Source organism: Tubulanus polymorphus, chromosome 6 (genome assembly GCF_964204645.1).
Source record: "Tubulanus polymorphus chromosome 6, tnTubPoly1.2, whole genome shotgun sequence".
NCBI lineage: Eukaryota > Metazoa > Nemertea > Palaeonemertea > Tubulaniformes > Tubulanidae > Tubulanus > Tubulanus polymorphus.
Genome location: NC_134030.1, coordinates 10,675,613 through 10,687,612, shown reverse-complemented (window position 1 = coordinate 10,687,612; position 12,000 = coordinate 10,675,613). Strand labels below are relative to the sequence as shown.

The following is a 12,000-nucleotide window of genomic DNA, read 5'->3' as shown; positions in this document are numbered from 1 at the left end:
CTTCATTTACTATACATAATCACTATTGTCATTATTATATCTTGTACATGTATTCCCTTATAGTTAAATGAAAAATGAAATTATTATTGATTTTTATCGAAATCATAAGCAAAATATCTATGGTCACAGCCCTACAGCCCAGTATAAACTATAGTACTTGCACACCCTTATTTGGGCTTATTATTTCCCATATGGCATTGATATTCGTTTAGTAATTTTCTGGACCCTGTTACTCAAAAAACTTCTTATGCCGTAAAGTATTTCTGTGAATGTCGACCCAAAAATTGACATTGACTAAATTCAATGATTTTAGGTCTAGAAATTCGACAACTAACGGTATATATGGTAAACAAAAAATTTTCTCGTTCATATATGCTCATAAATAATGATTATGGAGATGTACTTTTATCGCTTATTTTTATAGGGCAAGGATATTATTGCAACTTTTCGCGATATATTATCGCAGAACCGGTTAAATTCCACCGAAGTAACCGAGCAGACAAGATGGTGGAAATACCGCATTGAAGCAAACACAAAACTTGAGGTGAGATATTCTTGAGGGCGTCCGGTGTTGTCATAGAAAATTATTACGTCAGCAGATTGGCAGTTCCCCTGTAAGGAATGAGAAGAGACATCTATGTAACTGTCTCCGATCAAATTCATCTAATAGTATCGTCAATGCTTTCCCATAGACGTTATTGCTGTCCCAAATGCTTCTTAGTCTAAACAGTTGACGCGGGTCAAGTCAAGGCTAAATTTGAAGCTACCGTAGCCAGTTTCCCGGAATCCACATTTCTGGGCTCTAGAACTGTGTCCAAGTCGCAGTTAACTTGAATCTTGATGTCGAAAATATAGTTGCAAAGCAGCAATAACAGATTTTTTGCAGTAGCACTATGCAGTTGCATGAACTAATTATGCCCAGTACAGGCAGCTCAGCCCTTCTGTATTTCCTATTTTCATATAGGATCACGCTTTTGATATTGTGTCCTTGTGACCATATGGCCATCTTAGTTTCATCAGTTCTCGTGCCCTATTAGGAGTATGGTGTGTTATTGTTCTCCCCACCAGAGGAGTTAGATATTGAAATGAATCAAATGTTTAAATTCATATTTGTACCTATGCATATATGCATATTTTTATATTAACCGAATTTGCCAGTGTATAAGCCGAGGTCAAATATGCAGTTTAAAAACTCGAAATTCGACTTGTTGAGTCGAATTTTGACTTATTACGACGAATTTCGACTGATTCTGTCAAATTTCGGCTTAATAAGTTGAAATTGTTTAAAGATAATCTTGTATGTCACCAATGGGCTTCCGTAGAAAGTTGAACATGCTTACTACACAGTCTACCATGATTTGATCTTTATCAGCTGTTTATACGTTTTTGCAAATCCAGGAGCAAATCGATTTGTGCTCAAGACTAAAATGTATTCAGTAGTTCCTACTGGACAGATGGTCCTTTATTAAAATTTGAACTTTATATTTCTGACCATATTAGGAGAAGTAGCCATACCCACCATATCGCACAAGGAAGCACTTGCACGAGGTCCAACAACTCCAAGAAATTTCAGGCGATCCGAAAACAAGAACCGATTAGTTCATGAACTCTTTTTTCCCCTAAAACTGTAATTGATTGGAACAGTTGTACACAGGCTGAAATAGCACACTCCCTGCGTCAAAAGCTGCGTTCACACTAGATTCGTCGCTTTGGCTTATAAAGTACCGTACTTCGCTGATGCCAAATTCACCAAAATACGGCGCTTACACAGTCAGTTATGTTCACACTACGAGTCGGCAATTTGGCACTTAGTTAACCCAGTATAGTAGCCACCCGCTGTGCCGATAGAGGGGAGTGTAATTAGTATTGAGTGTAATGTACTACGCGGATGTAAATACGCGGCTAGCTAAACACCGCATCTGCTTTCACACTACAGAAAATACGCGGCCAGCTCAGTTCTGTACTGAGATCGGGTTTTCGGCGCGGAATCGCATTCCGCGCTGAATAAGCCGCGTATTTCAGTACCGACCTGAATAAGCCGCGAATAGGCCTCGAATAATTTCCAAGTGTGAATGCTTAGTAACGTACTAAAATCGTGTGAACGCAGCTAAAGATACTCTTGGTCGTTGGAGTAATCATCTAAGATAAGACACCCCAGTATACTACAGTGGAACCTAAGATAACAGTTGAATTTCATATATGATGAAACCACAGCTACCAGTTCCACAGTTCTTGGTTAGAATTTGACGCTATAGTTGAAACTGTGAAAATGAACTGATTTTGTGATGAGATTCGTATATACATGTATGTTGATGTTTTTAAATCAGTTGATGCAGCAGTGATTTTAATGCATACCTGTACTCTGCTTAAAATGGAAACTGGTTTGGTTACTAATTGGATTGACATTTAAAAAGTGCTAACTATCGGTAACCGAAGTAGGTTTATTAATGTATTCCAGTCAGTGATAATTATGTATTACACGAATGGCAGTAGCCTCTGGAAGATGACGGTTTCTGGTACGAACTCGACGGGCGTCATGAGTTATGTGTTTCTATCATCTCTTACGTGGCAGAACGGTGTTTGGTACACGTTCAATATTTACATCTATTTCTGGATGGTGATCGGTGTTACGGGTGGTTTAATGTCTACAGTTGTCCTGTTCTGTCTGCGTCGCACACTGGACGCGTGTTCGTTCCAGTATCTTATACCGCTAGCTTTTTCCGATTCGATTTTCGTCGTCACTTTTTCGTTGAAGTCTCTCGAACGAATTCCTATCGTGGCCGGCAACGCGCATGGTCGGTACGTGTTCTACGCGGTGAACGAAATCGCGTGCAAACTGGGCATGGTACTTATCAATTTTGGAATCAAGTGCTCTTCGTGGATTCTGTTATGTTTTGCCGTCGAGCGCAGTATGGCGGTGGCGGAACGACGCCGGAATCTTGTCATATCGGTTATCGTTTACCAGGCTGTGGCGGAAAGCGCTCAGTGTCATTTTCCACGTTAAAACCATTGGACCCGGCTTGAAAAACTGCCAAATGAAAGCTGACCCTGAAATCGTAGCGCAGATAATCATTGTCTATACTTACACGACCATTACCATAATTCCGTGGATCGGTTTGGTATTTTCGACGGTTGTGATTGGGACGCAGTTCGCCAGACGAGACGTCCAGTTTAAAAACACGAATACCTCCGAACAAGAACGCAGATGCGTACGTAATCTAATTAGCATAATCATAGCATTTTTCGTATTGAATGCACCGAATACTCTCTTCGAAATGGTTTACTATTCCGGCGTCAAGCTGGAGCATTTACCAACCCAAATTAAGTATTTGATCGTCCTTATCGGGAGTGTTTTAATGACCACAAACAGCGCTATAAATTTTTTCATATATATCGCGAATTTGAAGTCGTTTCGCGAAGAACTGGTCCGCATAGCACAATTATGAGAACCAATGACCCGAAGATTAGACTGTAGGTCACCAACTTGGATACGTGCTGTTCTTCATGCATGTAATTAGTGAATTCAAAGTGAAAAAGACCGTATTCTGAGGCTGCTGCTCTCTGGGAAAAAAATATTGAAACAAAAATTTTATCCATTATATATACTCGGTAGCTAGCTGTAAATGAGCGATAACAGGTTTTCTGCGTTGTAGTTTTTTTCAGGGTTCAGTCCCCGGGTGTCACTTGCATGAACTAATTTAAGAAATTTCCAAGTTTCTAGGCACCATGTTGTCGCGGCCCCTCGAGATGAAATGTAGGTATTTGCGGGCGATTTTTTAGAGCAGTTTACAATAATGAAACCAGGGACTGCATGTTTTAACCACACGTCAATAAATTCATGAATTTGAATAACTACTGTTTTCTTGACTTTCTTTTTACATGAACGTGTGGACTCATACAAATTTGCCATGAAATAGGAAATGTATAAAAAATAAATTGTGATATTAAAAATTTCATCATCATGAAGCATAGTGACTGTTATAGTGGCTCAGTTATCCACGAATGAAATAACTTCAGTAATAAAAGTTTTTCTATTGGTATACATCTTACAGTGAACGTAGTTGTCTCAGTTACGATTAAGGAGGTATTGTTGAATGAAAATAATTTACATAGCACACCAGGGCCCAAACAGTTGGTCCTAGAAAAGTTCCACCATTGAAGAAAATAGATTACAGGTTATTGGCTACAATTTTGCCATTGACGTGAAATGTAAGAAATGAAAAACGTTGCCGCGCATTACTTTTGGAAGGTCTAAAATACTAATCCACATGATTGTGGTGCCACGTACTCCGCAAACCATGAATTCTTTTCAATTATTAGACTCTTTAGATCCGGAGCACAGTTTCAAGTTTGAATTTTCGCCGATGTAACAACCATCAACTAAAGCAGAAAGTCCAGTTTTTCGGTATAGATGTCCAGAAAAACAAAGTGCAATAAATATGTATAAATGATCGATTCTGAATTTTAGATACTCATCAAAGATATGGAAGAGAAACTGCTTCGACCGTGGAAAGGATTGTTATTGAGTGAACCGGCCGATGAATCGAACCGACAGCGTTTACAACAAGCAGCTTCGGCGGTGTCTAGAATTTGTGAGAAACTCGGCTGCTCTCTCGACGCTGAATGCCAACAAATGTTACGCGTACGTCTCCGAAATTGAGTCGACTCTAGTGTTTCGTATCCCTTTGAAACTTTGCATTCATGTTGAAGACATATGATTCTAATAACTCCCTCTCTCCTCTCATCCTTCCCTCTCACCTCTTCCCCCTCATTTTCCCTTATTTGCAATTAGTACACTTTACGTACAGAATACGCAAAATGAGATGAAATAATCTTGAACCAACGACCATGACCATTTGCATTAGGTACTGTAGGATGGGGATACTTAGGAGACAACAGAGTAACTTGAGGTGAGACCTTTTTTGTTGACGTGAGCGGCAATGGTGAGTTCATCTGCATTTTCTTGATCATTTTCATCTTTATCCAGCATTCTAGCGATTGAACTCGTTCAAGAAACTGTAGATAAACTTACCTTTTTTTCGCTAGCATCGATGGGAAAGGTTTTGTCTCGAGTTGCCCTGTCATCCCAGGTTTCCCCGTTCTATGATATGAGGTCCTCTTACGGGTATAATGTTAGGTTGACCGTGTAAAAGCGTATATTGTCACAGTAATTTTTTTAAGTAATTTTTGGTTTTGTAGATATTGTTGAATTCTGCCCATTTATACGATGATATCCAGCCGCTCTACCAGGCTGTCAAAGAAAGCTTCCCAGCTGTATCGGAAGCAAATGCGCGACAAATTGCTGCAGCTATCCGGAAATATTCAAATAAACTCGAGAGCGCCGCCTTGAAACGAAGTCCTCTCATTCTTGTACTTGATCGGGTAAATTTTTATTGTGAAATATATCAGTATTTGTTGTAGATATGGTCAAATTTTTTTTTTTGGAGTTATTTTCAGAATTCCCAAGTATGTACAATAGAACTAGAATATGCCTTCGTCTACTGATAAAAGAGCTGAAAATCTTTATATGAATGAAAATGATCTGAAACTAGTTTACCCCCTTTTACTAACCTCTACAACACAGATAAGGGAATATGTACAGCTAGCCAGTGCAAGATCGCAGAGCGGTCACTCACTTATACGCTGATACTGATGAAGATTTGATTATTTCTGCTCTGCTGAAGTTTATTGTAATGTTATTCTACTGTAATTATTATCTCAGAGTGGGCTTAAATACCTTAGGCGTCAAACCATGTAGAGCAACATTTGCATGCCATATGAAAATTTGAAAAAAAAAAACATGTTTACTGAAGACGATACAAAGAAACAAAGCTCATAATATGGAATATTATGTTTGTCATCGGCAGGAAATTGTAGTACATGTGTATAGGTGGTCGCTCAAGGTGTAAAGGCATCATTGGCATACCATTCAAGTCGATCCAGGATTCATGGGTTAGATTGCTGGGGGCTCTAGATCAGACTCAATACCACTCCTATTTGAGAATAGTTTCAACTCTTTTTAGAGCGACAACTCCCAACAATATAAAGATAATCTCAAATCGGTATAATTTTTCGTTTATTTTCAATTTAATGACCATTTTCAATATGGAATTCATTTGGGGTAAAAACTACATAGTCAGTCTTCAGGTGTGCCGCAGCAAAGTTCATCGGTCGAAGGGTGACCTCTGGCCACCCATCCATCAATCATAGTGGCCCTGACCTGGAAATCAGGGAAAGAATATTCTTAACTGTAAAAAAAAAACAGGAAATTTCGGGGAATATTGTTGAGACAGCTTGATCACGCATTAAATCATCCACCTGGCCACTCTGATCAATATGGTAAGCAAAAAGAAACCTTCCATATACTAACAATAGCTTTTACATTACAGTTATTGCAGATGATGCCGTGGGATTCGATCCCGATGTTGATCAATCATCCCGTGTCGAGAATGTTGTCGATTTACGCGATCAGTGCTGAACTCCGACTGCACGGTGAAGACGACACATCCGTCTACAACGTCGGAGTAGACGCGAGGAAAGCGTACTACATACTCGATCCTGACAATAACCTCCCACACACCAAGCAAACGTTCTCCAAGTGGTTCAAGTAAGATGATCTCGAATTTTTTATTTCCTTTATCCGAATCCGTACGGCTGAAGATAATTCGTGTAAGGCCGTGAAGAAAATTGTCAGATGTAACATAAAACTTATTTGTGACAAAATTTGTGGACCAATCGATGAAGAATAATAGCCAATATATGCACCACACACGCATACACACAGTAATGCATGCATCAATGCATAAACACATGTTCTACGTTCTTCACGCCAGTGTAATGTTAGGATTTATTGACAATCTGAACACATTCAAATCAAGGGCTAAGCCAAATTTGACACTCGTTTTATGGGAATTTGCATAATCCAGGATGTAATTCTTCAAAAATATCTATATACAGAGGATTGGGACCCTGTAAGCGGCGTTTGGTACGGCTGCTTTATCCGAGAAATGCCTTTTATTTTCTTCTAGACCCTGGCCTTCCTTTTTTCCTAGATCCTCCCCTGCATGCACAGCCTGAAACATCTTGTAAAGCGTTAAGCTCTCTTCTAGTAGCACTTGATGGTTGTAAGCGCCGACAAACATTTCTGGAATGATCAGGCGCTATGTAAATTTACAGATTGTTATTGTAATGCCACCACTAAATTTGCGAAAAGTTACCATATTCACGTTTTTTAGAAAACAAGGATGGCCCGGTATCTGTGGATCGTTGCCTTCGGCAGATGACTACAAAGACGCGTTGACTAACAATGATTTGTTCATGTAAGTAAGAAGAAAAATTCTCAAATGAGCGGGCAGTTTTATCACGATAGTAATTACATCAGTTCATTCCATTCAGTTCGATATCCTGTTTCCTTTTCACGTTTGAAATGATCTTATTCTTATTCTTATTATTTCAACTATCTTGTTATCTTATTTATAATTGTAAGATTTTTGAAGAACCCTGCATATATGTTTTTAGATTATGGTTTTAGTTAAGCGCTATATAAAAATAAATCATTACTATTATTAACTAAACTTCAACCTAGTCACCCAGGGTACATAACGTGACATCTCATCTTACCTACCAGTAGTCACCACCATTATCACTTAAGTTTTAGCTCCGCTGTGACCAAGTCATTCATGCTCAGAGCCCGGTGGAGTTCGCTTTCGTGCGCCATTAATGTCTTGTCATGGGGAATTAATTTCTAAGGTCGTAACATGTGCACATTTTACAGGTATTTGGGTCACGGAAGTGGTACTCGTTACGTTAAAGGAGAAATATTGCAGAGCATACAGTCGCGAGTCGTATCGTTTATCATGGGTTGCAGCAGCGGACTGTTGCAAGTTCAGGGCGACCTCGAAGTCACCGGCACAATGCTGAACTATCTTTTTAGCGGAGGGTGAGTAATTGTTTGATGGCGAAAAGTAAACTTTTGAAAATGGTTACCAACTTGGAAGAGGAATTTCGATACAATCAACTTTTGTAACCACAGAGTAAAATAGATGATCTAGAAAAAATCAGGGATATCTTGCGGAATCTGGATGCTATTGTCCACGAGTTTCTTCATCAATACGTGATTTGTGAAAAATTAATAAGTTGTAACACTTTTAACCAAAAGAATCTAGCCATTCACCTGCCGATTCACGCAGGAAATTGTGTGTTATAACATGGAAAAACTTATTTTTGTTGTCGTTTTATTAACCTGATCTATCTATGCACACGCAAGTACATGTTAACATGATTTACTTTCAGTCCGGTCGCGATCGGTAATCTTTGGGATATCACCGACCGAGATATCGACAGATTTTTCGAGCAACTGATCACCGCCTGGTTCCGTTCGGCGGAGGGAACGACGATCAACGAACTGATGTGTCAAGCGCGTTCGATTTGTCGCATGCAGTTTCTCAACGGCGCCGCGCCTGCTATCTACGGTCTGCCGGTCGGTTTGAAATTCGCCGAACTCAAAAGTTGAGATTTCACCGCGAAGCGCACGGCATCTTTCGAATATTCAGTCCGGTCATACCGATTTATATTTACGGCGTAGTACAGCAGACCATGCGCTAATTCGGATGATTTGGGCCTGGAAGATTTTCTACGACTCTGATTATACGAAAAAGTCGGATTTTCGAGCTTTCGGGCAAAGAGTTTGACTAAATAAGAAATTGAGCGCAATCTTAGTACATGTACATGTACAGGGAAGCCTGTTTAAGTCGGATCTTTTGGGGAACAGGGAGATTTTTGTCCGACATCAGTCAAAATCGGGAACGAATTTAGCATTGCTAGTATAGAAGATGGTCCGAAACGTTTTATGGAAATCTGACTTAAGCGGGTTGACTGCTGTATGTAATTGAATATATCGACTAATCTTACATTTATAACAATGCGAGAAGCGAGGCCTACACCAGGGGCAGATCCACACGGGAGCACGCGTGCTACGTGCTCCAATCGCAATTTTCTCATACCCATTTTGGATATTGGCTATGACAGAAATACTTGTACCCGTGCATTTGAAATCGAGAAGGGAAAACGTTATTTTGACAATATTTTCCTCTGACTTCAGCATTCATCCAACTTCATCCAATCCTACTGCTTGGTTAACTGTATACATATATTTATCTAGACTAATAAATAAACGAATGTGTTTGCGCACTTCGGTTACAGGTTAAAGTTTATGCTGAAAAAAACATGCCATCTACGGTAAACCCTGCTTTAAACGGATCATTTGGGACCAAACGAGATCAATCCAGTTTACAATATCCAGATTTAAAAATTCAAGTTTTTTTACCTACGTCTATACACTATATAGGTGGATCGATCAAAATTGTCATTTAAAGCAGGGTCTACAGGTTGTATGGTTTATACATGTAGTTATTTAATTACGGGCGGTCATGTCACGAGATACAATACCAGCAAGGATGAGATGCATGTAAAAAAAGTGAAAATTTCTGGAGAGTAAATTTGTGTGATAAAGATGTGAAAATATTGTTGAAAATTCTGGTTGTCAGAAATTTTGTGTAGTTTACCTTATAGGCTGTATATGTTGTTCTATCTGTCTGGGCTCTGCTTTGACATGAGGTAGTTCATAGTACTTGTACGTGTTCATACTCTAGTGTTAGTCATTGATTGTATACCCTAATTATTACGTGTCAAAATAGTTACATTGTCTTAAACACCTTTAACTACGCAATTCTTGCATAAAACCTCGTCGAAAATGTAGAAATCGCGTTAGGTATATATCTCTTTTGAAAAATGTATTGTTTAAGATTACGTTTCTGGTATAGAAATATATGTGAAAATCCTGTTTTTTTTTTTTTTGTGTGGAGAAATGTGTGAAAAATGTGAAAATTTTAGAATCTTGCATCTCATCCGTGTCATAGCGACAACGATTCTGGGAGACAGGGAAAGCACAGGGAATTCGATAGAATCTGATCACTCTCTGGAAAACTCTGGGAAATGGTGTTTATGTTGTGTTGTTCTCTATCTCTGTCAACAGAACGTAACAGATTTTGAAGAATATTAGTTTCATGTAGCTTTAAGCTTAAATTCCTATAGAAATGTATTAACTGAAAGTTGGAATATTAAAGGCTGGCTTATGTCGACAAGCAACGCGACGCCTACCGACTCCTACCGACGCAACTGAGAGCAACCGCGATCGCAGCCCAGCTTATGTCGACTGCGCTCCGATTCGCAGCAACTGAGGCCGACTAGCGAGATATGAGATCCTCCCAGTTGCTTCCCTGCTTATGTCGGTTGCGATTGCTGGCAACTGCAACGGCTCAAATGGTCACGTGATAAGCATTTTGAGAATAAATTTGAATTCATAGGAAATATACTTCTATTAGAAAAGCTATTTCTTTAAGACTTTGATCTTTCTGATTCTGTATTGAATACAACGTGCTCGCGACATCTATAAAGATGGCCGCTCACACCATAATTCTACCAATTTCGTTTCTAGATCTTCGGTCCACTCCTCTGCCGTGCTGAAGGTTTGGTTTACGTTTTGAACTACTTGAATTTGAAAGTTTATGACTAATTACGAATGACGCTAACTAGCGGTGATAATTTGTACTATGTATATGCGATCTCTCATTGGCTGGAACTCCTGCGCTCAAATGATTGAGGAGCAACTGGCGGCCTCTTGTTGGCCGCTAGTTGCCGCTAATCGGCGATAAACCCAGTTTCGTCGGTAGGCATCGCGTTGCTTGTCGACATAAGCCAGCCTTAACAGGCTAGCTGACTATAACAGTGGAACCTAGTTAATACCAATCTGGTGGCCAAAAGTGAAATTGTCGTACATTGTTGTATTAAGCAGGTTTCTTATTATCCAAATCTCGATTGATATGAATATCTCGGCTGCGAGTGTTGGAAATCATCATAATAAACGGGTTTCGTCTTAAACAGTATTGTATTAATGAGGTCCAACTGTACTTGTATCTGTCGAGATGAGGACTCTCTCGTCTTTTCCGACTGGGACGTTCATCAAAACACTGGGAAAGTTCTTAGGAAATTTGAAAGTGGATGTATTGTGGTCACCCTGGTTTGTTCAGCTGTCACTTGTCCATGAGTACCTGCTGTTGATGTGTAAAAATGAATGATTAAAAAATTGTGAAATTTAAGTGTTTGCATACTGTGGGGATTTTAATATTATATGATGTTGTATACATTTATTTGATGGAAATAAAATTTGTGTGTCTAATTTAAAGAAAAGACTTTTGTGATCTTCATTGAAGGATTTGTGAATCGCACTTCAATTTTCATTGGCACGTTTTCTGAACTGATTATTTTACTTTCATCGAAAAAGCGGCTTGAAATCATTTGGAATCGATAGTTTGTGTATTTTACTTTTTCAAAGAGGTCTTGGGGATCCGGACCCCTGCCTTCCCACTGAGATAGCCCTTTTCGCGAGAAAGGTGTCGTTAAAACCTGTAAACTTAATAATCTTCCCCTGGAAAATTGCAGTTGGTGTGTGAAATAGCCATTTGGAGGTTGTTTTTTGCAAAGTGGCAGATAACGCTTGTCGGTTGAGCTTAGATAAATGGAAAATCCTGTCAAGAGAAGTAGCCGTACCAGCGACGGACTAACACCAGTAAGCACTCGTACGCGGTCCAACAGTTAAATTTCATATACAATGTTTAGATTTCAATGCGAGAAATCCCGCAATAGATAAAGCCAAAACGAGAAACTTGAATAAGAGTAAACATATTTGCGCAATGTTTCGGCTAAAGACTATTGTGGGATTTCTCGCGTTTATTCATCATATACGGATATTGTGTCTTCTCCTCGACTCACAATGTTTAGATTTGTTTAGACTCTATGATAGAAACAGTGATAATGAACTGATTGAAACAGTGAAAATGACTGATTTTGCTAAGACATGCATCGATATTTTTAAATTCGTTAATGAATCGGGCATATATTACTGGACTCTGCTTTAAACGGTAACTGGTTTGGTTACTAATT

At 39.2% G+C, this 12,000-nt stretch overlaps 1 protein-coding gene across 1 annotated transcript; it reads left to right on the top strand.

Annotated features, from left to right (window-relative positions):
* The first annotated feature begins 512 nt into the window (after positions 1-512).
* Positions 513-8,512, top strand: LOC141907733 (separin-like). Its single transcript, XM_074797472.1, has 7 exons — positions 513-544; positions 4,469-4,642; positions 5,200-5,382; positions 6,390-6,607; positions 7,236-7,319; positions 7,775-7,939; positions 8,293-8,512. The coding sequence occupies exons 2-7, from the start codon at positions 4,484-4,486 to the stop codon at positions 8,510-8,512; spliced, it is 1,029 nt and encodes a 342-aa protein (XP_074653573.1). The 5' UTR covers positions 513-544; positions 4,469-4,483.
* The last annotated feature ends 3,488 nt before the right edge of the window (positions 8,513-12,000 follow it).